Source organism: Trichechus manatus, unplaced genomic scaffold (genome assembly GCF_000243295.1).
Source record: "Trichechus manatus latirostris isolate Lorelei unplaced genomic scaffold, TriManLat1.0 scaffold00164, whole genome shotgun sequence".
In the NCBI taxonomy this organism is placed as follows: Eukaryota; Metazoa; Chordata; class Mammalia; order Sirenia; family Trichechidae; genus Trichechus; species Trichechus manatus.
In genome coordinates, this window is record NW_004444100.1 from 5,059,739 (window position 1) to 5,087,252 (window position 27,514).

General features: G+C 38.1%; 1 protein-coding gene across 2 annotated transcripts; it reads left to right on the forward strand.

Annotated features, from left to right (window-relative positions):
* Window positions 1–72: 72 nt before the first annotated feature.
* TMEM19 (transmembrane protein 19) lies at window positions 73–16,711 on the forward strand. 2 transcript variants are annotated; one of them, XM_023740838.1, is made up of 7 exons: window positions 73–304; window positions 528–650; window positions 2,789–2,902; window positions 11,700–11,837; window positions 12,221–12,475; window positions 13,267–13,476; window positions 14,761–16,528. In XM_023740838.1, the coding sequence occupies exons 2-7, from the start codon at window positions 563–565 to the stop codon at window positions 14,922–14,924; spliced, it is 969 nt and encodes a 322-aa protein (XP_023596606.1). In that variant the 5' UTR covers window positions 73–304; window positions 528–562; the 3' UTR covers window positions 14,925–16,528. The 2 variants fall into 2 exon arrangements, with proteins under 2 accessions (XP_023596606.1, XP_004386508.1); XM_004386451.2 differs by lacking the exon at window positions 73–304 and having other exon boundaries at window positions 328–650; window positions 14,761–16,711.
* Window positions 16,712–27,514: the final 10,803 nt, after the last annotated feature.

Below are 27,514 nucleotides of genomic sequence, written 5' to 3' on the forward strand. Positions count from 1 at the left end.
GCGGTGCGAGCGGCCGTCTGTACGAGGCCGCGCTCTGCCGAGCCAGTCTCGCCACCCAAACTCTGTGGGGTTCGGGCCCTGCACCCAGCCCCTTTGCCCCTGTGGGCTGCCGCCCACCCCCACCCCCGCGTCCGAGTGGGAGGGCTCCAGGAGGTGGACTGGCATCCAAGCACCGGCGACTCCGGGCGGAGCTCCACTGCCTTTGCTTTTGTTTTTACCTTCCTGACTTCCGAATTCAGATGTGAAGTGACTGCCAGCTCAGAGTAGACCCTCGCGCTCTTTGAAGATGCACCTTTCTTTTCCAGTAAGGCGATAACTGCGCCGTTCGAGTTTGAGCGTTCCACCAGCAGCAGTTTCCAGAAATAGTTTTGTTTTATATTATTTCTTTTTTTTTTTTTTGTCAGTGAAGATGTTGACATTTGTGTTTGCCTCCAAACCAGTGTTTTGCTAGCAACTTAAATGACTTATTGTCAGAAAGGCTATATATTTTCTCTCCCAGGTGATCGTATGCTTATTTTCCATGACAGATCTTGACGACAATATATGCAAAGGATATATAAAGATGATAACAAATATAGTAATATTGAGCCTGATCGTTTGCATTTCTTTAATTTTCTGGATTCTGTCTATGACTGCAAGTACCTACTATGGTGAGTATGAATGTTCTAAGTTGTTTTTCTATGGTCTAATCGGTGGAATTTAAAATTGTATCATTGTGAAATCTAAAACTCATATCCTCTGAATGGTTATGAATGGTTGTTTTTACATGACTTCTGCAGCCTGACTTTCGTTTACTGACTGAATTTAATTTGCTAACAGGAAAATATGCAATGCCTTGAAGGTTTTAAAGCCTTTAATAAATGTTTGTTGCAATTATTCTAGTTATACCAACTTCAGAATATATCTTCACATTTTATGTAATTATTACATGTATCTTGGTGTGAAGATAAGTGAGCTGAAATGTAGTTTGGTGAAGCGATTACAGTGATGCTTTTCATTTTGAAAAAGATTGTTAGCAGTGTAATTTATCAGTTTCATGTGTTCTGTAAAAATAACAATAAAAATAAAAGATGGAATAATGTTTACGTTTGAAGATTTGGAGAATTTGTCTGCCATTTGGTCATTTCAAAAAAACAGGCTGCTTTTAAAACGTGAAGCTGCTTGACAAATAAAAGGTACTTTGGGCTTTAAGGTTTTGAAGCTGCTTTAGAACATAAACATGCCTTTACACAAACTTCCTTCTTCTTGTTGTTAGGTGCCATCGAGTCACTTCTGACTCATAACAGCTCTGTGTACAACAGAACAAAACACTGCCCGGTCCTGCATCATCCTCAGGATCGTTGTTATGCTTGAGCCCATTGTTGCAGTCACTGTGTCAATCTATCTTGTTGAGGGTCTTCCTCTTTTTCACTGACCCTCTGCTTTACCAAGTATGATGTCCTCCCCAGGGACTGATCCCTCCTGATAACATGTCCAAAGTATGTGAGACGAAGTCTCACCATCCTTGCTTCCAAGGAGCGTTCTGTGTACTTCTTCCAAGACAGATTTGTTCATTCTTTTGGCAGTCCGTGATATATGCAATATTCTTCGCCAACACCACAATTCAAAGGCGTCAATTCTTCTTTAGTCTTCCTTGGTACTCCTATAAAACAGAATATTGGTTAGTTCACAACAAAAGAAAAAGTGAGAAGGAGGATGAGAAAGTGAACTCTTGTAAATGTTATAAGTCATGGCCATTTGAGATTTTAGTCCATTTGCAAAGAGACATGTAAATAATCAGATGGGTGTTCTCCAGGGTATAGGAACTCTCAGGGCTGTTCACTCATAATGATTCTAGGAGAAGATTCTTATTAAATAGAATAAACCAGGATTTATAAACTCAGGTGTCTCCCTGGGGCCAGGCACATAATGCAAATTATGAAGCTGTCCAGGTTTTTGCATATGAAACACAGGAAAAGTTTTCATCTCCAGAAATAGGATTTTCCCGTATTTGTTGAACATCTGGCCCTCTTAGTCTTTCGTTTTCCCATTTTTGATAGAAATGTGTGCCCAAGCAATAGTTCACATTTTTCTTTACTATAAAGAAACTATTCAGCCTCAGTGTCTTTGGAGTTTGCTGGGAGTGGTGGGAACTTTGAATGGAAAGCCATGGCCTATCTAAAAGAGGCGGCCTCCACCACATGGGTCAAAACTTCCTGTTTTAAAAACAAGCCAAGAATCTAGATTTTTATTATGAAATCTATACTTCAAATATTGACTCAAATTGTTTGAAAACACTATGTATGCTAGTCAAACAAAACATCTGTCACCTGAATACAACCTTTGGAAAAAATTGATTGCTAATCCTTAAATCAGTTGTGCAACCTGTGAGAATGTTACTTTTTTTTTTTTAATCTCTTTGAAAGGCAGAAAGAGGGAGAATTAGATCCTGTTAAGAAAGGAGTCTGTTCTGTGTAGTTCTTGAAAGTTAATGTGCACTTCCTTTAGAAAAATGTGGAACTGGATATTCATCTCAAATCCTCAAACATGTATGAAATACACGTTATTATATATAGCTGTAAAGGGTTCTCAAAACTTGGGCAGGACCCATACAGCCATTCCCTAGTAAAATGGGCCTTTGGAAAATGTGCAGGTCTCACTGTAAACATTTTACTTTGGTGACTTCATCTCAGTATCTTAAACAAATTATGACAGTATTTTAGTCCAGAATGTAGTTATCAAAGCTTAATGCCAAGACTAACCTGTGTAGGCTTCATATAATTTGTGTTGCTCCTTTATAATTTTTCAGGTAATTTACGGCCTATTTCTCCATGGCGCTGGCTGTTTTCTGTTGTTGTTCCTGTTCTGATGGTCTCTAATGCCTTTAAAAAGAAAAGTCTAGATCGCAGTGGGGCTTTAGGAGGTATGTTTTTATTTTGAGTGTTTAAAATAGCCATGTAATAAGTGCCTGCTTATTTAAATTTGTGTTTTCAAAACTCTTAGAGTATATAAAACTACAAATTATACTGTTCTGTATTTTAAATAATGATGAAGTTATGCATCGCTCAGCATTACTGTCCTGTCAAAATTGTAGAAATGAACATGCGTTTTTAGTGTATACATAAAAATTTAACTTTGTAATTGATTTCAATTAGGTTAACAGCATAGATTTTTGAGGACCTTGACCATTTGCTCCTTTAGTTGGAGTAATTGATCCCCTGCTAACAAAAACACTGGAGCACTCTTCCTAAGTGTAAATAGGAGAGCAATTTGAAAGAGTAACTTTCGGACATTGCTGTTAGTAACTTCAGGCTAGACAGCCCAAACTGAGTGTTCTAGACTAATTTTTCAGAACCGAGTTGAAGACAGGATGCTTATTCTTTCAGCAAATATTTATTGAGCTTTTACTATGTGCCACTGTTCTAGAAACGGGCTGTGGCTGTGAACAAAAAGGACAAGGTTTCAGTTCTCATGGAACTTCCTTTCTTTAGGGCAGATAACAAATAAAATGTATAACACTTCTGAGGTAGTGATTGAGTTTATTGGAAAAATTAAAGGTTAAATAAAATGTGTAGTGTAGTTAGGGGTGGGGGACAGTCTTTCATAGATAGGGTCAGGGATGACCCTTCCCTCTAAGGAGGTAATTTTGAGCTGAGCCCTGAAGAAGCCAGCAATGAGAAGATGTGAGAGAAGCATGTTCCAGGTTAACAGAAGAAAAAAATGCAAAAACCCTGGCATATGTAAGCCTGGCTCGTTCAGGGTTGATAATAAGGCCCGTTTGATTAGAAAATCAGTGAAACCCGTGAGAGCCAGAACTTGAAGGGACTGCTGTGTTTTTCCAGATCTCAAAAGTTTTCTGCCGTTGATAGGGTGCAGTCTTTCCACTTTTCTGTCGCTCTCTATTAATGTAAAATATTTGAGTTTTCCTTCTCTGACAGGTTTCTGTCTTACACAGGTTCTGGCTTTTGCCAGTTTTGCCGTAGTAAGAAAAGGAAAAGTATTGAGAGGTGAAGTTGAAGAAATAGGCAGGGCCCAGGTGAACTGGGGGCTTGTAGGTCATAGTAAGAATTTTATTCCAAATGAGGTAGGATCCCCCTGCCTTAAACTAGGCGAGTGACATGATCTGATTTAACTCCAGAACTTTCATATCCTGCCAGTATTACAAGCATAAGAACATGAGGATTCCCCCCCAAATACTTACTATAGGATGAGATCACTACGTGTGAAGATTATTTAGAACTAGAAGATCCTGAAGCTACCTACCCAGCCTTGAAAATGCTGCTGATCATTAGCCCCCAACACGCTGTAAACACATTCTGCTGCCTCTACATTCATGTACAGCAGATATTTCTCAAAGTTGTTTTAAAAATAGAGTAGGCTGTTATGGAGGCAACATAGCATGATGGGTAAAAGGATCAGGCAAGATGAGTTTTAATAATAGTTATGGCCAATTCGTTGACTTGAGATGTTTAATAGCCTCAGGCTTTCATAACCTGGTGCATCATCTCCGCAATAGGGATGTACATACCAGGCTTCTGCTTGAAAGGGCCCGCTGCATCCTAGAAAGTATTTGGAAAGACACTGCCTTTGAGTCAGAATTGATGGCAACAGGTTTATTTTTTTTGGTTTTGGCTTCTAAGCACTGCCAGTGTTTACCCCAGAGCCTCCATTTTTTTTGGATTCCACTGACTATCAACTTTTTGATTTATATATCATATGAATAACATTGCGAAGAATGGAAATTCCAGAACACTTAATTGTGATGAGGAACCTGTACCTAGATCAAGAGGCAGTTGTTCGAACAAAAGAAGATACTACATGGTTTAAAGCCAGGAAAGGTGTGTGTCAGAGTTGTATCCTTTCACCATACGTATTCAATGTGTATGCTGAGCCAATTATCTGAGAGGCTGGACTATATGAAGAAGAATGCAGCATCAGGATTGGAGGAAGACACATTAACAGCATGCAGGTGACACAGCCTTGCTTTCTAAAAGTCAAGAGGTCTTGAAGTACTTACTGATGAAGATCAAAGACTGCAGCCTTCAGCATGGATTACACCTCAACATAAAGAAAACAAAAATCCTCACTACTGGACCATTAAGCAACTTCATGGTCAATGGAGAAAATATTGAAGTTGTGAAGGATTGCATTTTACTTGGATCCACAATCAACACCCATGGAAACAGTAGTCAAGAAATCAAACAACGCATTGCATTGGGCAAATCTGCTGCAAAAAAACCTCTTTAAAGTGTTAAAAAGCAAAGATGTCACTTCAAAGACTAAGGTGTGCCTGACCCAAGCCATGGTGTTTTCAATGACCTCATATGCACGTGAAAGCTGGACAATGAATAAGGAAGACCAAAGAATTGATGCATTTGAATTATGATGTTGGCGGAGAATACTGAATATATCATGGAACGAACAGATCTGTCTTGGAAGAAGTATAGCCACAATGCTCATTAGAAGCAAGGATGGCAAGACTTCGTCTCACATACTTTGGACATGTTATCAGGAGGGATCAGTCTCTGGAGGAGGACATCGTGCTTGGTAAAGTAGAATGTCAGTGAAAAAGAGGAAGACCCTCAATGAGATGGATTGACAAAGTGACTGCAACAGTGGGCTCAAGTATAACAATGATCATGAGGATGGCGCAGGACTGGGCAGTGTTTTATTCTGTTGTACATAGGGTCGTTATGAGTCGGAACTGACTTGACGGCACCTAACGACAATAGCAAAGCTTTGTTTTTTGTTTTTGTTTTTTAAAAATAAAAGCAATATGGAGCCATGAAGGTTCTTCAGGTAAGAGCAATCTGATAAAATGTTATGTTAAAATAAGATCTCTTTGGCAGCTATAGGCAAAGTGAATTGGAAGAGGAGGAGTCTGATGTAGGGAGATTAATTAGAATGCTATTGCGGTCATGTAGATTATAGGCTACATAGGCCTAGACTATATTTGTGCAGTGGGCATGAAGCAGAAAAGCTGAATCTGAGATTAACTTCCAAGAAGAAGCCATAAGATATAAGCGGTAAAGAGACAGGGAAGTTGAGAGTGTGAATAACTGAATAACTGGATCAGTGTACCAGAGGGGATAGTTCTGTCTTAGATTAGTACTTTGGTATGAGTGATACTAGGCATGTGTAGAGAGGATCAGGACCAAACTTTGATAACTGCTGCTATACACTGTACGGGGCGTTGGTGGCACAGTGGTTAAGCATTTAGCTGCTAATCAAAAGGTTGGCAGTTCAAATCCGCCAGCCACTCGTTGGAAACCTTATGGGGCAGTTCTGCTCTGTCCTGTAGGGTCACTGTGAGTCAGAATCGACTCGACGGCAATGGGTTTAGTGTTTTTTGTTTTTGTTTTTTAATACACTGTACCTATTTATCTTTTCTGCTGTCTGTCTTCTCCACTAGAATGTAAATTCTAAGAGGCTAGGATTTTGGAAACATGTACTGCTGTTTCCTAGCACATAAATGGAGCCTGACACACAGTAGTGCTCAAATTTGAACGGGTAGAATTAATACATATCCTTGAATGTGTGCTTAGGAACTTGCACTTTTTCTTGCAGATAAAAATGAGCCTTTCCAGCTTGATCTTTTGGTATGTTATCTTTTCCTCATCTTTTCCCTCCCCACTCCTGGTCACACAAAACAAACTCCACTCTTTCTGATTCCCCTTCGCTTTTTAGAGTAAAGATGAACTTCTTAGAAAGGATCCAAGGCTCTTCCCTGATTTTTCCCTGTCATACCCATCTAGCGTCATCTCCCCAACATATCTGTACAGACCTTATGTGCTTGCCATGCCACACCTTTCCCTAGAATACACCTGTGTCTTCCCACTTGCATGACTTGACTCATGTTGTTTTCTCAGCCTAAAGTGCCCCTTTCTTCTTCTTTATTTATAAAAATCCTATTTAGCTTTCAAGGCCTCCCCATTTCTGTGGGTAGGGATAAATTATTCCTTCCTAGTACATGTTCTCATAGTTCTTGGCTTCTACTGCAATCATATCTGTTTAATTTTTTATGTTAATGAGCTACATGTCTCCTCAGCTATATAGTAAGCTTCTTGAAGGCAGATAATGTTTTGTTTCATTTCTGTATTCCCCCACAGTATGTGACACAGCTCAGTGGGTAATAGGCACGGTGATGGAATTAATCAGAGAAATCAGATGACTGAGTTCAAGAGAGTGTTATTGCTTTAAACCTATGGAATATTTCAACCGTTCACTAAAGAAGAGAGAATAGTGCAGTGAACTCCTGTATACCCATCACCCCGCTTCAACAAATATCAGTCTTATCATCAATTTTGTTTTTTCTGCTCCTCTCCATTCTTCCCTCTTCCCCAACCTCCACATTGTTTTTTGCCAAATTGGAAAGTGAAAGCAGGAAAGAAAAGACTTGGATTCCTTAAATTTGACTAAGGATCTCAATGGCAAAAATTGTTGTATTGCCTTGTGACATCTTTTTACAGTAGAGGAGAGAGCAGTGGTGTGCCCCAGCGGCTGGCATCAGGCTGTGAGCAGCCTGCCTGCTGAAGGAGTCCATCCCTGTTTCAACTCCCTTAGTGTTAAAAGCCACGTAGTACCTGGGTAGGAAATATGCCAGAGTGTGCTAAACCCTTAACCTATTTATCCCAAAGCTTATCCCAGAATGATAACTGCTTCTTGTGGTGCTTGAAGAGTCCCCAGAGCTGAAATATACATTTTTCTCTCTTTTTTTTTAATCTGCTGTTGCTCAGGAAGGCTATTTTGATTTTAATCTCCTTGTCTTCTTCTGAACAATTGAGTGCCCACTATGTGCAAGATATGAACTAAAAACCAAGAAGAGACATTAATTAAGTCCTTTGTCTCTGGCATATGCAGGTCCTCTTGCAAAGTACCATGGGTAAGTTCTTGATCATTGGGTCAAATATTAAGGAGAATTTTTGATTGGAATAAATTTTCATATAAAGAGGCAGAATAGCATAGTGCCAAAAGTGTAGACTCTGGAGCCGTACTACCTATTTTTGAATCTGGGCTCTGCCACTTACTAGTTATGTGACTGTGGGCAAGTTACTTAACTTTCCTGGCCTGCACAATGGAGATAATAATAGTGTCTGCCTCATAAGTTATTGTTATTGTTTTCCTTCTACTGTTTGTAAATTGTAAAGCACTGTGCAGGTGACTTGTTCCAAGGAAGTTTTCTCTATTTATTGAATGTGGTTCTTTGAACACATGAACATGGACAACTAGTCATCAAGTCTTAGGCTTGGCAAGTTTAAATTTAATTTTACTTGCTAAGACCATTAGGTTTAGTGATTTACTTTTTTTCTTTTTCCATTCATTCATTCAACAAATATTTGTTGTTCTTAGGTGCCGTCAAGTCAGTTCCGACTCATAGCGACCCTATGTACATCAGAACGAAAGACTGCCCGGTCGCGCCATCCTCACAATTATTGTTATGCTTGAGCCCATTGTTGCAGCCGCTGTGTCAGTCCATCTCGTTGAGGGTCTTCCTCTTTTTTGCTGACCCTCTACTTTACCAAGCATGATGTCCTTCTCCAGGGACCGGTCCCTCCTGATAACATGTCCAAAGTATGTGGGACAAAGTCTCACCATCCTTGCTTCTAATGACATTGTGGCTGTACTTCTTTTAAGACAGATTTGTTCAGTCTTCTGGCAGTCCATGATATGTTCAATATTCTTCTCCAACACCATAATTCAAAGGCATCAATTCTTCTTCCTCTTCCTTATTCATTGTCCAGCTTTCATATGCATATGAGGCGATTGAAAACATCATGGCTTCGGTCAGGTGCTCCTTAGTTCTTAAAGTGATACCTTTGCTTTTTAACACTTTAAAGACATCTTTTGCAGCAGATTTGCCCAATGCAATGCGTTGTTTGATTTCTTGACTACTGCTTCCGTGGGCGTTGATTGTGGATCCAAGTAAAATGAAATCCTTTACAACTTCGGTATTTTCTCCATTGATCGTGAAGTTGCTTAATGGTCCAGTTGTGAGGATTTTTGTTTTTTTTATGTTGAGATGTAATCCATACTGAAGGCTATAGTCTTTGATCCTCATCAGCAAGTACTTCAAGTCCTCTTGACTTTCAGCAAGCAAGGTTGTGTCACCTGCGTATCGCATGTTGTTAATGAGTCTTCCTCCAATCCTGATGCTGCATTCTGCTTCATATAGTCCAGCTTCTCTGATTATTCAACAAATATTTAGTGAGAGTCTTCTGTGTGACAGGTACTGTTCTGGGCAAAGGATTTAACAGTGAACAAAAATGGACCAAAATTCCACTGTCAAAGAGTTTACATTACTAGTCTGGGGAGACAGATGATAAATAAGATGGTTTTGTGGCATTAATCCCCAGAAAGAGATGCTTTGTGATGGAGGAGCACAGCAAGATGGGGTGTTGCCAGGAAAGACCAGCTAGTTGTACTCTGTGCGGTCTCACATGGGTGGCCTTATCCCTGTTTCCCATGGTTCAGGTTTGGTGTTCTGTCCTTCTGAGTAGAAACCTCGCTCTGTTAGGTACCTAGAGTTGATCAGAGCCAACAAAACTGTATAACGCTGTTTATTATCATAAGGAACTGATGTATGAGCCAGAATGCCACTTTGTCAATCTGATAAAATATAGAACCACCAGTCAGACCGGAATGGAAACGTCACCATTCAGGCGTGTCCTATTCTTGTGGTCATGCTACTTGAGAAGTCATATTATGATTAGAAGGTTGCTTTGCTGAGAGCAGAGTCTGAGAAACAGTCAATAATGCAAGTCCATAGATCAAAGGGTCCTATACTAGGTATTTTATCTTTAATGCCTAGAAGGCATTTTGTTCTGATATATATAAGGTCACAATGAGTTGAGTCGACTCGACAACAACTAACAGCAGCAACAACCACATTACCTTGTTTCTTGCACTCAGTTAAAATATACTAAACTTAAGTAGAATGTCAGTAATTGAGCATCTTTGGACGGATTAATCAACAACTGTATGTGAATAGTTGTGGTGGCTTGAACTTGAGCTGAGCAATGGAGAGGGTTATTAAAGAAATGGGAACCTGGTCCCCTGTTCTATTATTTAACAGTTTGTAGTTAGAAAGAAAGGGAAGCCCTGATGGTGCAGTGGTTAAAGGTGCTCAGCTGCTAACCAAAAGGTCAGCAGTTCAAACCCACTAGCCACTCTGCAGGCAAAAGATATGGCAGTCTGCTTCTGTAAAGATTTATAGCCTTGGAAACCCTATGGGGCAGTTCTACTCTGTCCTGTAGGGTCACTATGAGTTGGAATCAACTCAGTGGCAATGGGTTTGATTTGGGGTTAGTTAGAAATAAAATAGAAAAACTAGAGATCCAGCAGACATCTTGGATAAAGCCACACAAGATAACAGTACCTAAGTGTGGTTATCACATTCTAGGAGACTGCTCCCCAATTCTGCAGGTCCAGAAGTTAGATTTTTGCCAGACCCCCAGATTAGATGCACTCTCAAATTTAGACTTAGCCGAACTCATGAGGAACCAATTTACAAAGCAGAATGTCAATTTCTTGGGTGACAGTGAAATGAGTGCCCATTGGCAAATTAGCAGTTCTCTCCCTGAAGGAAGGACTATAAAATTATTATCAAAGGTTAGCTTGAAAGTTCAGAAGAACATGTAAAGAATACTACCGTGTGTAAGAAAGAAGGGAAAATAAGGAAACACACATATATCTGCTTATCTTTATAAAAAGAAACACAGGAATGATAAACCAGGAAACAGGTGAGCTTGGTTACCTACAAAGGTTTGAGGGAGACTAAAGGATAGAGATGGGGGCAGAGGGGATATAGGAGGAAGTGACACTACTAAATGGCTGCTAACCAAAATAGAGGCTCGAGTCTGCCCAGAGGCACCTCAAAAGAAGGGCTTGGTGACCTACTTCTAAAAAATCAGCCACTGAAAACCCTGTGGAGCATAGTTCTATTCTGACACATATGGGGTCACATGAATTGGAATTGACTCACTGGCAACTAGTTACTGGTTGGTTTACTGAATCCATAAAGGCAGTATACGGCAGTGCTACTAATAGTTGTCTGCCTAAAAATGGCAAGTGCCACTCTTTTGAAGCTTCTTTTAGGTGTAATGCTTAAAGATATTCAGGGGTTCTCAACCCAGTTAAACATTAGAATCTCCCAGAGAGCTTTCTAAAAATACCCATGCATGGGCCTCGCTTTCTGGTGTGCTCACAGCTACTGACGTGTCTTTGCTTCTTGGCCCTTTCAGTAGATAGGGCAAATAAATAAATAAACACGTACATACATGCATGAATATACACATGCATATTACATATCTTATAAATTATGAAATCACACTAATACCTCCAATTCCAATCCATCCTCACAGGGTTCTCTCTTGCCTTGCCCCATTCCATACTTGTATGTCTTTTCTTCCTTAGTGAGAATCCTAGCTCCCAACAATTGATTATTAAATAACTGTTTATTAAAAGCTTGTCTAAAAATAATATCTTATGTTCACATAGCATAGTTTGTTTGAAAAAAGAATAAAGATGGTAAAAATATGTGTCTCAATTTAATCAAAATGGCATTCAGTTTACCACTTGGTAAAATGTTGGTAACAATGTAAAGTTATTGGAAATGTACATTTCAGGTTATAATGGAGAAAATAATTGAAAAATATCCATTCTCTTTTCACAGCATTTACGTATGGACTAAGACTAATCCTGTGTATATATGTTTCTTTCAGGGCTAGTGGTTGGATTTATCCTAACCATTGCAAATTTAAGCTTTTTTACCTCTTTGCTGGTGTTTTTCCTTTCCTCTTCGAAACTCACTAAATGGAAGGGAGAAACAAAGAAGCGTCTAGATTCAGAATATAAAGAAGGTAAAATGAGTTACGTTTGACATTGCTTGAAATAGTAGGCTTTGTTTCATCCTAACATGAAAATGTTAATTAGAAAGTGTTTAGACTGTTGAAACAGATACATTTCATATGAGAATTACATTAAGTAGCAGCCTAATATAGTTTATTGTTTCACCACATAACAAGTAACAGCAGAAATTTAGAAACATTAAAGCCTATCATTAATTATTTTTGATTTATTAGTAACAGTATATGTGGACAAAGGTGCCAAACAATTTTTAATCCTTTTTTTTTCATTTTAGTTCATTTTTCTTAAATTTTAAAGTGTAAGTTCTATAACTGCATGATTTTCCTTCTGAGAAGAAAATATTTCTTGTGCTTTTTGTCTGCTTGGTTGTTTCCAGGGGGGCAGAGGAATTGGGTTCAGGTGTTCTGTAATGGAGCTGTGCCCACAGAGTTGGCCCTGCTGTACATGATAGAAAATGGCCCAGGGGAAATTCCAATCGACTTTTCCAAGCAGTACACTGCTTCTTGGATGTGTCTGTCTCTCTTGGCTGCACTGGCCTGTTCTGCTGGAGACACGTGGGCTTCAGAAGTTGGCACTGTTCTGAGTAAAAGCCTGCCAAGGCTGATAACAACCTGGGAGAAAGTTCCAGTTGGTAAGTCCTGATTTGAGTTCTTTAAAAAAACAAAAACAAAAAACTTGTTCATTTCTTGTGTATCTTATTTAAGAGCCTTCTAAGAATTTTATTTGGCCTATCTCCTTAACTGGAAAATCGCGAAGGCTATTAAATTGATGATAATAACTAATATTTGCAAGAAATGTTAGCAAGTCCTAGATAAACAATGCAAGAACATAGAGATTGACCCATGAACATATTAATAGGGAAGGGAAAGGAAGTGAACAATTAAGTATTCCTTGAAGGCCTCTTATGTGTTTAGTGCTTTAACATATATCTCAGTTCCCCATTGACATAATCATCTTCTACTCCTACTACTTTTACTCCTCCTCCTCCTACTACATCATCATCATAACAGCTAACATGTTTTGAATACCTACTATGTGCAAACCACTGTTCTAACTGCTTTACGTAGGTTAACATTTAGTACTCATAATAATCACACGAGTTGGTTCATTTATTATTTCCATCTTACAGACAAGGAAACTAAGGCACAAAGAAGTAGGTAACTTAACTACAGTTACACAGCTTAGAAATCGTAGAACTAAGATCAAAACCCAGGCATTCTAGCTCCACTAAACCGTGCCGTTTCAAAGCTTAGAATGTCAGGAGTTATGAAGGAGAAAAGACTATTTTCTAAGTTGGCCGTGGTCTTTGGATTGGATGAAAGAGAACTCTTTATTAGTCTTGATTAGATGGATACCAAAAATGTTCGCTTTATGTTTTTGCTGTTTGTTAACCAGATGATTTTGTGCGTGTTTCTTCTTCAGGGACCAACGGAGGGGTTACGTTGGTGGGCCTTACCGCCAGTCTCCTTGGTGGTACCTTTGTGGGCGTCACGTACTTCCTCACACAGTTGGCTTTTGTAAATGATTTAGACATTTCTGCTCCCCAGTGGCCAATTATTGCATTTGGGGGTCTGGCTGGATTACTAGGATCAATTCTGGACTCCTATTTAGGAGCGACAATGCAGTTTTCTGGTAAGAACTTATCTTGTTATTGCAACTTACTGATGTATTAAAGACATATGAAAGAAAAAAAAAAAGATGCAAGAGTGCAAACAAACCCAAAGACAGGGAGTTGTGCAATCAAGAATGATAAAGTCTCTTCTATGATTTTGTTTTTTTTATTCTTTTGCTTTAAATTAATTGAAAGAGAATTAGTCCTGCTGAGCAATGATTAGAAGCTGTATGGGCAGGATACAATAGTGTAGGAAAGAGATGCTTTTGCTTTTGCTTATGGGACTTCACCTAATCTTGGGAAAGCAGGACATTTTGGGATCAGATAATTTTAATGCACCGCCTTCCATATGTTTTCTAAGTACCTCTGAGAAATAATTATTGTTCTAACATGACTAACGCACACATAACCTACTTTTCCACTGTGATATCATGCTTATCCTCCTCCCCACTAAGCTTTCAGCCCCACCCAAGATATATGGGAGAGTCAGTTTTTGTGTTTTGCTTCTGAGGCTCTCCCGTCTGGTTATTGTACCAACGTATTGTTAGGTGTGAATTGTTCCACACTCTCATCAACCCTGTTTTCTCCTTTGATTAGCATCGTGAAGATACTGGGAGCCTGGAGAAAGGTTCCCTGAAAATACAGTCTTCCCAGTGCTGTTGATGCCCGAAGATGATTTGCCCATCCTTCCCCTCCCCTGTCCACCAGTCAGAATGTGTGTTCTTTCAGTTTTGTTAGCCTCAACTAGCTGCCAAGGAGGAAGCAATCTGATTTTAATTTACACTAAAGGGTCAATAGCTCTCTAACTGGGGAAGTTTCATATCATATTGAGTAAGTGGAAAAAATGTGGGCAGTGGGGGAGATTAATTCATTCAGTAGATCTTTATGTGCCTCCTTTGTGTCAACTCCATGCTGGGCCCTATGTATCCAGTGCTGAGGCCACAGATGTGACCTCTACTCTCAGGGGCCTCATAGGTTGGTCTTGGAAAGGAACCACTGGGAAGGCAGCCCAGCCTGCCAGTTTCATGCCATCTCTGCTTTTCATGTTCTCCTTTCTACTGCTGAAGAATCTTCAGGAGTGTTGAGAGAACAGTATTGATGTGTAGGGAAACCCATTTATTCAAAGATGTTATTTGTAATCAAAGGTTTCATATCTCTCGCTATGTAAATTATCTACTAAAAACCATTTTAGAAGTGGCGAGAATCTAATAGATTGTCTCCTTTGGCGGAGAAAAGCCAGTTTGTTCTTTTTTTAAAATCAAGTCGTTTGGATTTTTTACCTCACTTGCTTCCTTCCCTTCCAGGTTTGGATGAAAGCACAGGCATGGTGGTCAACAGCGCAACGAATGAGGCAAAGTATATAGCAGGAAAACCCATTCTTGATAATAATGCTGTGAATCTGTTTTCTTCTGTCCTTATTGCTCTCTTGCTCCCAACAGCTGCTTGTGTTTTGTGGCCCAGGGAGTGAATCTTACATTATTTTCACAGGTTGAAACTGTGGTGAGTTCAGCTAAATTTTCAATTCCAAGTTCTATCTTAAGAATAGTAATTTTAGTGGTATAAGCAGAAATACCAGCTTCTCTCATATTCCATTATAATGGGATTCCACATTTTTTGCTCTCATCAGCTCTGTTGTAACCACTAATATCTTTCTAGTGAAAGAGAAGAGAGCATAGAACTTACACATATTTTTCTTCTGCTGGATGGAGCTTCTTAGCAGTGAAGCTGTATTATCCACTCCTGAAACTGAAAGTTCCTACCTAGTGGAGTGGAGTTGGAGTAGGGCGCTGTTGAGTAATGTTCGACTCATAGTGACCCCATGTGAAAAAGTAAAATTGCCCCATAGGGTTTTCTTGGCTGTAATGTTTACAGAAGCAGTTCACCAGATCTTCCTCCCACAAGCCAATAGGTGGATTCCAACCCTCAGCCTTTCGCTTAGTAGCCAACTGCTTAATCGTTTGCACCACCAGGGCTTCTTTCCTACCTGGCTGATATAAATTTTGCTTTGTTTTAATCAGTGTAAGGATTAAAAGTGATGAAATTTTAAAATGGTTCTCAGTTGTGGCAGACAAAAGCCACTGTGACAGTTACCCAAATGTTGTGTCTGTTTAAAGCAGACTATGGTGATGTGTGTGGAAGCCTAAATAAATTTAGCATCTTGGACTTCCCCATTCACAATTGTGAAAAGTATTGAATTTGGTTCCTAGTGAGCTGTGTTGTATACTCTACATTTTCCTTCCTGCCTCAGGGTTAGTGATTAAAAAAAAAGTAAAAGTCTTTTTCAGATGACCGTCAGAATGCATGAAAAAATACTTTTAAAGTAAAAGCAAAAGAGATTTGTATCTAAAAAATGTGCACCTTACTATGTTTCAATCGCTCTCTGAGCAGGAGTTGTCATGAATTTAATACTTTCTGAATATATTTTCTAACATTCTTTGAAATATGCTCTGGAATCTGGTTTAGCATTGACCTCCTAAACAATTAAAGTCACTGGAAAATTATTGTTTATTTGCTATGCTAGAAGTTGCTGGAAGATGCTATGTACCTTCTAAGTTGTGCTCTCCTTTACATTGCAGCCTCAATTAAAGTGAATTCTACTTTTTGATGTTGTTCTTCACTGTGATTTACTGTGTGCTAAAAGAGTTTTGATTTAGTACAAATTATTTTATTAAAAGTATTTAAAAATGTTTCTCATATGATTTCCATACCTTTCTATCCCTGCCTCCTTTACACCATCAGAGCGGATAAAACTTAGAATTCTTTATTAGTGATCCAGACCCTACTACAGTGATGATATAGGACTGACTTGGTTAAGGAAAAAGAAGGACAGTTGACACCCTAATCCTTAAGCCAGGCAACTCAGTGGGTCTCAACCAATGGTTTTCAGCTATGGCTGTACATTAGAATCACTGGGATATCTTTAAAAACAAAAACAAAAACAAAAAAACTTTAGTCTGGGCTTTACCCCCAAAGATTCTGATTAGCTTGTCTGGGGTTTAGCCTGCATATTGGGACTTTTTAAAGTTCTGACTGCACATTAGAATCACCTAGAGAGTTGTTTTTTTTTTTTTTAAATAATACTTTATTGTGTTTTTGGTGGGAGTTTACACAGCAAATTAGGTTCCCATTTAACAGTTTCTACACAAATTATTCAGTGACATTGATTACATTTTCCACAGTTTGTCAAATTCTTATTAATTCTGTTCTGGTTATCATATGAGTTGTTTTTTTTTTTCCCCCTTCTAAATTTTATTTATTTTGTTGTTGAGAATATACACAGCAAAACACACACCAATTCAACAGTTTCTACATGTACAATTTAGTGACATTGATTACTCTCTTCAAGTTGTGCAACCATTCTCACCCTCCTTTTCTAAGTTGTTCTTCCCTCATTAACATAAACTCACTGCCCCTTAGGTTCCTATCTAATCTTCCGACTTGCTACTGTCAATTTGATTCCATATAGACAGTTCTTAAAAGAGCATAATGTTCAAGGTAGACCTTTTTTACTAGTTAAACTAAACTATTGTTTGGTTTTAAGATGACTTCAGGGGATATTTTTGGTTTAAGATTTAAAGATTATCTCAGGGCAATAGTTTCAGTTCTTCCAGCCTCCATGGCTCCAGAAAGCCTGGAGTCCATGAGAATTTGAAATTCTGTTCTGCATTTTCTCCCTTTTGATCAGGATTCTTCTATGGAATCTTTGATCAAAATGTTCAGTAATTATAGCCAGGCATTATCCAGTTCTTCTGACCTCATGGCAGAAGAGGCAGTTATTCATGGAGGCAATTAGCCACACATTCCATATACTCCTTCTCTTCCTGACTCTCCTTCCTCTGTTGATTCTTGTGGATAGAGACCAATTGTTGTGCCTTGGATGGCTGCTTGCATCCTAGAGAGTTTTTTAAAGCACTGTTGCCAAGTCCCCTCTAGACCAACTAAATTAGAATATCTGAAGGCGAGGCCATGCATGGATATTTTTAGAAAGCTCCCCGGGAGTTTCTAATATTCAACTGGATTGAGAACCCCTGAATATCTTTGAGCATTACATCTAAAAGAAGCTTCAAAAGAGTGGCACTTACCATTTTTAGGCAGCAATTATTAGTAGCAGTGCTATATGCCACCTTTATGGATTCAGTAAACCAACCAGTAACTAGTTGCCATCGAGTCAGTTCCAACTCATGGTGACCCCATATGTGTCAGAATAGAACTATGCTCCATAAGGTTTTCAGTGGCTGATTTTTTAGAAGTAGAGCACCAGGCCTCTCTTTTGAGGTGCCTCTGGGTAGACTCAAGCCTCTATTTTGGTTAGTAGCCATTTAGTAGCTGAGTGTGTTAACTGCTTGCACCACCCATGAATGCAATAACTACTGGAAATTATACAATGTCTTATAGGTACATCATGTGCCAAGTTATTCCTGTGGCAATTTTTTGTGCAGTCTGTTTATTTCTGCAGTTCTTCTAATATGTCTTTTCTCTTTTCCTGGGGATTTAACCTTAATGACATTTTATGGAACAAAAACGTTTATTGGGACTGTCTTTGGGTTTGGTAGGATCACCGTGTCATTAACGGTTTGGGAAAATACTGCTTGATAATTCTTTATTTGAAAACTAGGACTAGTTGTGATTTGGAATCAAAATTTTTCAGGTTTTAGAAAAGTAGCAGGGTACATATAAAATATTCTACTTAAAACTCCCCAAAAAAGGTCTGGGGAAACACCCCATTTTCAAGCATTTCTATTGTGAATGTATAAATAACTCTGCTAACAAGGGGCCTCAGATTGAGTCAGCACAGGTTTTACTGCCAGATAAGTTTACTGCCAAACTTGTGAAGAAACTTTATGTTTTTAGAGCTTTGTGGATGTGAGAAGTATGGATAAGGAATTCGGGCTCTGTCCTTTTTTTTTTTAATTTTTACTGTAGCATCTTTTGTACTTGGATATTTAATTTCAACATTTCATTCTTCTTTGCCTAGCACTTTATTCAAAATAGGCCTCTGACAGAAAAAGTTTCATGTAACAACAGTATAGTAAAATGGTACGTACTGCCTACCTAGGCAGAGTAAAGATATAGTATTTCTTATCATGCTGTTGCACAGTAGCGGAGAGCAGGTGTATGTTGCAAAAGGAAGCTCCTGAGGGAGACCCGAAGACTCCAAAGAGTGGCATGTTGATGACACATCAAATGGGGCCACCAAGAGAACAATAAATTGAGATAAAGTAGGTCATCGTATTCTTTGTGTGTTTTTGTTTCTGGGATTATCTATGCCTCAGCCTAGGTATATATATCTCTTTCTTGTTTCTAGCTGCTACATATGCAGAAATGCCAACTCCACTCCTATTAGACATAGGCCTAGTAGAGAGAAAAATCACATGAAGTGAAGCATTATAAACTTTGCTGCATACCTGCATTATGAACAGCTGCTGCCTCTTATGCACAGTTTGGTTATACCAGGGCCCGACCACACCTGAATTTATCTGATGTTCCTGATGCCATCACACTGAGAAGGAACTGTACTAGTATCCTAAAGATGCCATCTAATCCTAGGTAAATTGTGTATAGTTTAAAAATGAAACCACAATTATGCAGCTTAGTTGTTTATTTAATCTCTTTATGGAGAGTATCTGTTGCTATAACCCCAAGTGGTCTGGAACATTTCTGAAACACATAGGTATTCAGTGTTTGTGTGTTAATTAAGCTGACTCTAATCAGCATTCCTTTAAGAGTTGCTGAAAATTGATCATCAGGAACATACTTATGGAGAGAAATAAAAAATTTAAAAACCGATTCAGCTACCTGAATTTCTGAGGACTGTGATGATTCCAACATTTCTTGATCATATGATGCAATATTAATGGTTTTGAAACTAATTAGTCAGAATGGTTGTAGAAGGAGTGGGGATGAGGCCATGTTGGTGGAGCAAGTCTGCTGAAATTATTTTCTCTTTCAAGACTGAACTTGTTAATTCTATTAATTATAACCGCCCCCTTCAAAGTTTATTTTATCAATGCAGTGACTTTTTTTTATGTTTGGCTTTTTCTTTTTTTTTAATGTTTAAATTCTTAAGTTACACTGAATCTATTCTCCTTTTAAAAAAATTAGAACAATAGATATAAAGCTAAAATCTCTTTTTGTCCCCACTACCCTCTCAACAACCCTGGCCCTGCTTAACCCTCCCTGAGATAACTACCACTATACATTTGGGATATTTTTACATAATATATGTGTTGGGTATGTATTTAACATACTTTTTGAAAAAATCAATGAAATTTTTTTATAACTACTACTGTGTTTTTAGTGCTTCAAGTCAGGTGCTTACATCTAAGAAAAATCTATTTCGGAAGAAAGATTAGAAATATGTATATATCAAAATATTAAGTGTTATCTGGTAAGACGATAGTTTTTTGTTAAAATAATTTTCAGTTTATGGTATGTGAATTATATCTCAATAAAATCGTTATTAAAAATACATGCACAAAAACTATTTTTCTTAAAAGACCACAATCAAATGCAGTTCTTTTACAAATAAAAAAAAAAAAATGCCCCAAATAAAATAATCTGTGGAAAGTACCCCCACCCCCACCCCGCATCTACCACTCCATCATTATTTTTCATGGTCTTCTCTTTATAAACCTCCTTATTAGCAATTAACTGTTGTTGTTAGTTGCTGTGGAGTCAGTTCTGACTCATGGAAACCTCATGTATTTTAAACTAGAACTACTCCGTAGGGTTTTTGGAAGAAGATGGCCAGGTTTGTCTTCTGAGGCATCTCTGGGTGGGTTCGAACCTCCAACCTTTCAGCTAGTAGTCCAGTGCTTAAGCATTTGCACTACCCAGGGACCTAGCAATAAACTAAAAGTAAAATGGAATTTTAGTATCAGAGGGAAAATAATGAAATGTATAAATGTGTATCAAGGTAGTGTTCAACTTACTATGTATTCAAATTATGACAAACTGTACTTAAGACTGTCTTTTTTTGTACATTTTATTGTTAGTAATATGTACAACATACAATGTTGCAGCATGTAATTTGCTAATGTTATCATTATCTGTAAATTTATATGTAATGTTTCCAACCCCCAAAGACAAGATAGGATTTATAAAGATACTGACAATAAAAGGCAATAATAATGAAAACTAAGAAAAAAAAAAGATATCCTACGTAAGTTGGAGTGGAACCCCATTATAAGTGACTAGCTGTATGTGCAAAGAAATTTTCTGATACCATCACTTTTGGATTGTTACAAAATAAGTATCACCTATCTTCATGCGTATGTAGGCAATCTTGTTTAAGACTGGATTGGTGGCAAATTTTTTCAAACTCTTCTGATCTTGCTTAGCAATTCACACTTGGAATTATACATGGTAAACACTTTATTTTGTGTCAAAATTCTAAACACATTGTCCTAGAATTCTAGAACAAAGAACCTTAAGGAATCTTCTCGTGCCATTGCCCAGATTTGAAGCTAAAAAATCACATATACCATCTCATGTGAGTTAATATAATCTTTTCTAAAACTCTTTAATGCCTCGTTACCTTTGCGTATACTGTTCCTTTTACCTAGAATTCCTTCTCCCTCTTCTCCTTTATTGATCTTTCAAAAGCCATCTCAGTGGCATTTCCTATGAGAAGCTTTCCCAGACTCTCTCAGGCTTAATTAGCCATCCCATGGCACATTTAATACTTACCTGTAGCAGTTATCACCAATGAATGTTGAGTAAATGCCCTCAGTGTGTTAATATTTAACCTGTTTCTTAAAGTACTGATTCCCCTATTATATTGCTAAGTCACTGGCAGGTGTAGAAAGGGCTCTAAACATTTCTTTGGGGCTAAATATGGTTTTTAAAGTCCATTTGTGGGGCCAGAGTAATAATAGGGATTCTTAGTTATTTCCTCTTGATCTCATCAAGCTGTAATTTTTGAAAAGATGATACCAGGATTAACTGATTAGAAATTGTATGCAGTGACCTCAGTGCTACCCATTTCTGTCCTGTGTTGGCTGCTTAGCTAGACAGCAGGAGAATAAAGTACACTGAGAACCATAATGAAAACAACGAAAAAAAAAAAGAAATTGTATGCAGTGAAGAAAGGTCCCCACATTTCTGTTGTAATCATCTATGTAGTGTTGCATATAACCCATTGCTGTCAAGTCAATTCTGATTCATAGTGACCCTATAGGACAGAGTAGAATTTCCTGATAGGATTTCCAAGGAGCAGCTGGTGGATCTGAACTGCAGATCTTTTGGTTAACATCTGATTTCTTAATCACAGCGCCACCAGTATTGCGTATAGTAACTCAAAAACCAAAACCAAAGCAACTGACGTCAAGTCGAATGCCAACTCATAGTGACCCTATATGACAGAGTAGAACTGCCTCCATAGGGTTTCCAAGGCTGTAAATCTCTATGCAGGCTGCCACATTTTTCTTCCGTGGACTGCTGGTGGGTTTGACCTTTTGTTAGCAGCTGAGTGCTTTAAGCAGTGGGTTGGGTTGGGTTTCACCAGCCCCTTATAGTAACACAATTACAGCTCTAATAAAATTCAATCCTAGAGTTGATCTTTATAATGGACTAATAAGATTTTGTTGAACGAGATTAATTTCTCACTTTTTTCCCTCAAAATGATACACTAAATCATTTTGTGTCCAAACACTGACCTGTATGTTACTTTGGTGACTGGCAAGTAATTTTTCTTTCCATTATGCATCTGGTGTTCTGTCATATGTAAAAGTAGATTTTAAAATAGCTTTTTCCCCTGATTTTTAAAGAACATTTTATTGTGTTTTAGGTGAAAGTTTACATAGCAAATTAGGTTCCCATTTAACAATTTTTATACAACTTGTTCCTGACATTAGTTACATTTTTCACAATGTCTCAGCATTCTCATTACTTCCATTCTTTCTGTTTTGTTTCCATTGATCTAGCTTCCCTGCCCCTCCTAAGCTTCACATCTTTGTTTTAGGGTAAATGTTGACCATTTTGTCTCATATAGTTGATTATTTGAGGGAGCACAGTATTCATAGATGATACTGTTTATTTTATAAGCCCATCTATTGTTTGGGTGAAAGGAGATCACCAGAAATGGCTTCGGTTCCAAGTTCAAAGAGTATCTTAGGGTGATATTCTTGGGGGTTCCTCTAGTCTCTATTGGTCTCATAAGTCTGGCGTTTTTTAGAAATTTGAGTTTTGTTCTACATTTTTCTCCCTTTCTGTCTGAGATCTTCTATTGTGTCTCTGGTCAGAACAGTAGGCAGTAGTAGCCAGGCACCTCTAGTTTTTCTGATCTCAGGCTAGATGAAGCCATGGTTCATATGGGCTGTTCGTCCTGTGGACTAGTTTCTTCTTTGAGTCTTTGGTTTCTTTCATTCTCTTTTGTTTCAGACTAGTAGAGACCAATAGCTAGATGTATCTTAAATGGCCGCTCACAAGCTTTTAAAACCCCAGATGCTACTCACCAAGTTAGGATGTAGAACATTCTCCTTATGAACTGTATTCTGCCAGTTGACCAAGTTGTCCCATGATACTATGGTCCCAAGCCTTCAAACCCAGTAATCCAATCTTGTGAGGTGTTTGGTTATGTCTAGGAAGTATGCTAACTGTGCCCGCTATATATATATATATATATATATATATATATATATACACACACACACACACACACGTATACATATATACATACATATATATTGCATATCTATATATACATGCAATGCACATAAACATATATATACATATACCTACAGATATATCTGTACATGCACCCACATATGCTTATATGCTGTCCTATATACATATATGCATACATGTCTACCTATGTAACCACACGCATTTTTTTTTTTGGTTGTTATTATCGTTGCAATATTGTATGTCATACATTTACCAAAATTGTCCCTTATTCTTGTATACTTCTTAGGGTCCTCATTTATCTTGGACAAGTTGTGCAGACTTCACCCATATTGGGCAGTGGTTAAGAGATTGGTTGCTAACCAAAAGGTCAGCAGTTCGAATCCATCATCCGCTCCTTGGAAACCCTATGGGGGAGTTCTACTCTGTCGTATAGGGTCGCTATGAGTTGGAATCGACTTGACAGCAATGGGGTTTTTTTGTTTGTTTGTTTTTTAGTACTGTCTAGAAAGCGGTTCTCCTTCCCTCTCCCTCCTATCTCTGGTAACCATCAAAGAACATTGCTTTCTGTGTGTATACCTATTCTTGACTTTTTATAAAAGTGATACCATACAATATTTGTCCTTTTGTGAATGGCTTACTTCAGTCAGCATACTGTCCTCCACCTGATTTTTAAAGTAATACATTCAATACATAAAATTTAGAAAATCAGAAAAGGTTGTAGAAGGGAAAAAAGATTCATAATCCTACTACCCAGAGACCAGAGACAAGCACAGTTAATATTTTAGCATACATGTTTTCCCCATCTTTTATCTCAGTATTTTTTTTTTACATAATTGGGATCACACTGTATTCAAAATTTTACACCTTGCTCGCATCACTTAACACCATGGTGTAAGCATTTTCTCTTGCCATTAAAAATTATTTGAAGACATTTCTGATGGATAGGCAATATTCCAGTATAGCAATCACCATACTTTAATTCTTTTGGGCGGGGAGTGGGGGTGGGGGGAGGCTTTTAGTTTTTCTTCCCAATGTATTACAGTAAATTACACAGTCATGACTACTTTGTGTGCAAGTCTTTGACTACTTTGTGGAATTATCGGGTCAAAGGCTATTGATGAGCATTGCCTAATCGCTCTTTGGAAAGATTTTAACAGTTTCTAAAACCACCACCAGTGAGAGTGCTGTTATCCTGCACCTCCACCAGCACTGAGTATCATGGGTTCCTTAATCTTTGCCATTTAGATAATAAACGGTGGCTCACTATTTTGGTTCATAAGAGATGAATCTTACAGGAGGACACAGACTATATAGTCTATGTGGTCTTCCAGAGAGAAAGTATTTTGGAATAATAATGACAGTAATCTACCACTCGTCTGTCAGTTTGTGGTGCTGTGGTGGCGTGCTTGGTGCTGTGATGCTGGAAGCTATGCCACCAGTATTTCAAATAACAGCAGGGTCACCCATGGTGGACAGATTTCAGGGTAGCTTCCAGACTAAGACAGACTGGGAAGAAGGACCTGGTGATCTACTTCTGAAAAAACTGGCCAGTGAAAACCTTATGGATAGCCAATTGTGAGGATGACACAGGACTGGGCAGTGTTTCGTTCTGTTGTGCATGGGGTTGCTATGTGTTAAAACCAACTTGATGGCACCTAACAACATAACAAACAACAATAATAGTAATAGTTTATTATATGCCAGGAACTGTTTTAAACAGCAGATATTAACTCATTTAATCCTCACAATAACCCTCTGAGTGAGAAACGTTGTTCATTTTTGTACCAATAAAGAAACTGAGCTCAAAAATGTTAAATAACAAAACTAGGGTGATAGATGAACTAGATTAAGTAAAGACAGAAGAAAATATTCAAGAGTATGGGGAATTATTAATTGTGTTGTGACAGCAAAGCTATATAGCTTGTTCAGCCAACATGATAAGATTATACCAAGAAAGAAGAAACTCAGCAGTTAATTGTGCTAACTGGAACAACAGGGAAGTTGAACTATTGCTAATCAACAGCCACACTAGTTGCTCTCTGACTAAAGTTTTTATTTTTTCTAAAGTGATTACCAACAGGTTTAAGAACTTTCACATTCAAAATTTGTGAATCTAGAGTTATACATCTTTTAAGACGGGGAAAGGTCGTAAGAGAGCCAGAAAATGTCGAACAAATCTTGGGAAAATGGAATACTATTTATTAAAATGTTTTAGATGCATACTTGCTGACATCGAAGATATTCCTTATATACTAACTGAAATGCAGTTTACAGACCAGAATTGACAGTATGGTTCCATTTTGGTTTGAAAGTATTTATAAGTACACAGCCATAGAAAAGCATCATGATGCATAGACACAAAAGTGTTAATAATAATTCTACCTGGGAGGTAGGATCACTAGAGTTTTAACATTTTCTTAACCGTGTTTTTTTTTTATCTTTTACAGTGAGGGTTCATGTTTTTGTAATTTCTTGTATCTTCTACAATTAATATTCTTATTTTTGTAATTAAATAATGTAGTTGTTTAGTTATTTTTGTTAAGAGGAGAGAGGGAAAGAAAATGGTCACCTGATTTATCACAAGATAGTACAGAGGCACGTAATGGCCTTTTCAACAAATGGTGATCATTTGATATCTGTATGGCAAAAAAATGTATTTGACCCTTTTCTCATACTACTAAAAAAATCAATTTCAGATGGATTACAGATCAGAAATGAAAGATTAAACAATAAAGTTTTTGAGAAAAACAGAACAACTTTTTGACTTTGGAGTGTGCGAAGACTTCTTAAACAGAACACAAAAGTGTTAGCCAGAAAAAATAAAAATTGGACTATATTAAAATGAATAACTTCTGTTCATCAAAAGACACTATTAAGAGAGAAAAACAACCCACAGAGTGGTAAAAGATATTTGCAGCATATATATTTGATAAAGGATTAATATTCAGAATATGGAATGAACACCTCCAAAGCTAAGAAAAAGACAGTCAACCCGATGGAAAAATGGGCACAAGGCTTAAAAAGTCATTATATAAAAGAGAATATTCAAGTGGCCAATAAACACCTGAAAAAATCCTTATGTCTTTTAGTCATCAGGGAAATGCAAATTAAAACCACACTGGATACCACACTTACCAGAACGGCTCATGTGGAGGCAGAAAATCCTAAGTATTAGAGAAGATGGAGTGCAGCTAGAACTTTTGTATGCTGAAGGGAATATAAAATTGTATAACCACTTTGTAAACTGTTTAGCAGTATCTACTAAAGTTGAACATGTACATACTTTGACCCATTAATTCCATGCCTAGGTATATATCCAAAAGAAATGTTCACAGAAGCTCTCTTCACAATGGCCCTGTTATGGATTGAATTGTGTCCCTCAGGAATTTGTGTTGTAAATCCTAAGCCCTATACTTGTGAATGTAATCCCATTCGGGAACAGGATTTTATTATGTTAATGACACCATATCTGTGTAGGTGCGTCTCAAGTCGATCACCTTTGCGATATAAAATGAGCAGATTAGGCACAGAGAAGCAAGCAAAGATGGGGGAAGATAGATATAACACCACAGGAAGATCACCAAGGAACCAGGAACAGAAGCTGAAAAGAGACCTTCCCCCAGAGTCAACAGTCAAAGCCTTCCCCTAAAGCGAGCACCCTGAATTCGGACTTCTAGTCTGTCATGGATTGAATTGTGTCCCCCAAAAATATCTGTCCACTTAGCTACGTCCTGATTCTCAGTATTGTATGATTGTCCACCATTTTATGTGATTTTCTTACATGTTGTAAATCCTATCACTATGATATAATAAGATGGATTAGCGGCAGTTATATTGATGAGATCTACAAGATTAAGTAGTGGCTTAAACCAATCTTTTTTGAGATATAAAAGAGAGAAGTGAGCAGAGAGACATGGGAACCTCATACCACCAAGAAAGCAGTGCCGGCAGCAGAGCATGTCCTTTGGACCCACAGTTCCTGCACAGAGAAGCTTCTAGTCCAGGGGAAGATTGATGACAAGGACCTTCCTACAGAGCTGACAGAGAAAGCCTTCCCCTAGAGCTGATGCCCTGAATTTGGACTTGTAGCCTACTCGACTGTGAGAGAATAAATTTCTCTTTGTTAAAGCCATCCACTTGTGGTATTTCTGTTATAGCAGCAATAGATGACTAAGACATAGCCTCCATGGGAATTCCAGAACACTTAATTGTGCTCATGTGGAACCTGTACATAGACCAAGAGGCAGTCATTTGAACAGAACAAGGAGATACTGCATGGTTTAAAATCAGGAAAGGTGTGTGTCAGGGTTGTATCCTTTCACCATGCTTATTTAATCTGTATGCTGAGCAAATAATCCAAGAAGCTGGACTATATGAAGAAGAATGGGCATCAGGATTGGAGGAAGACTCATTAACAACCTGTGATATGCA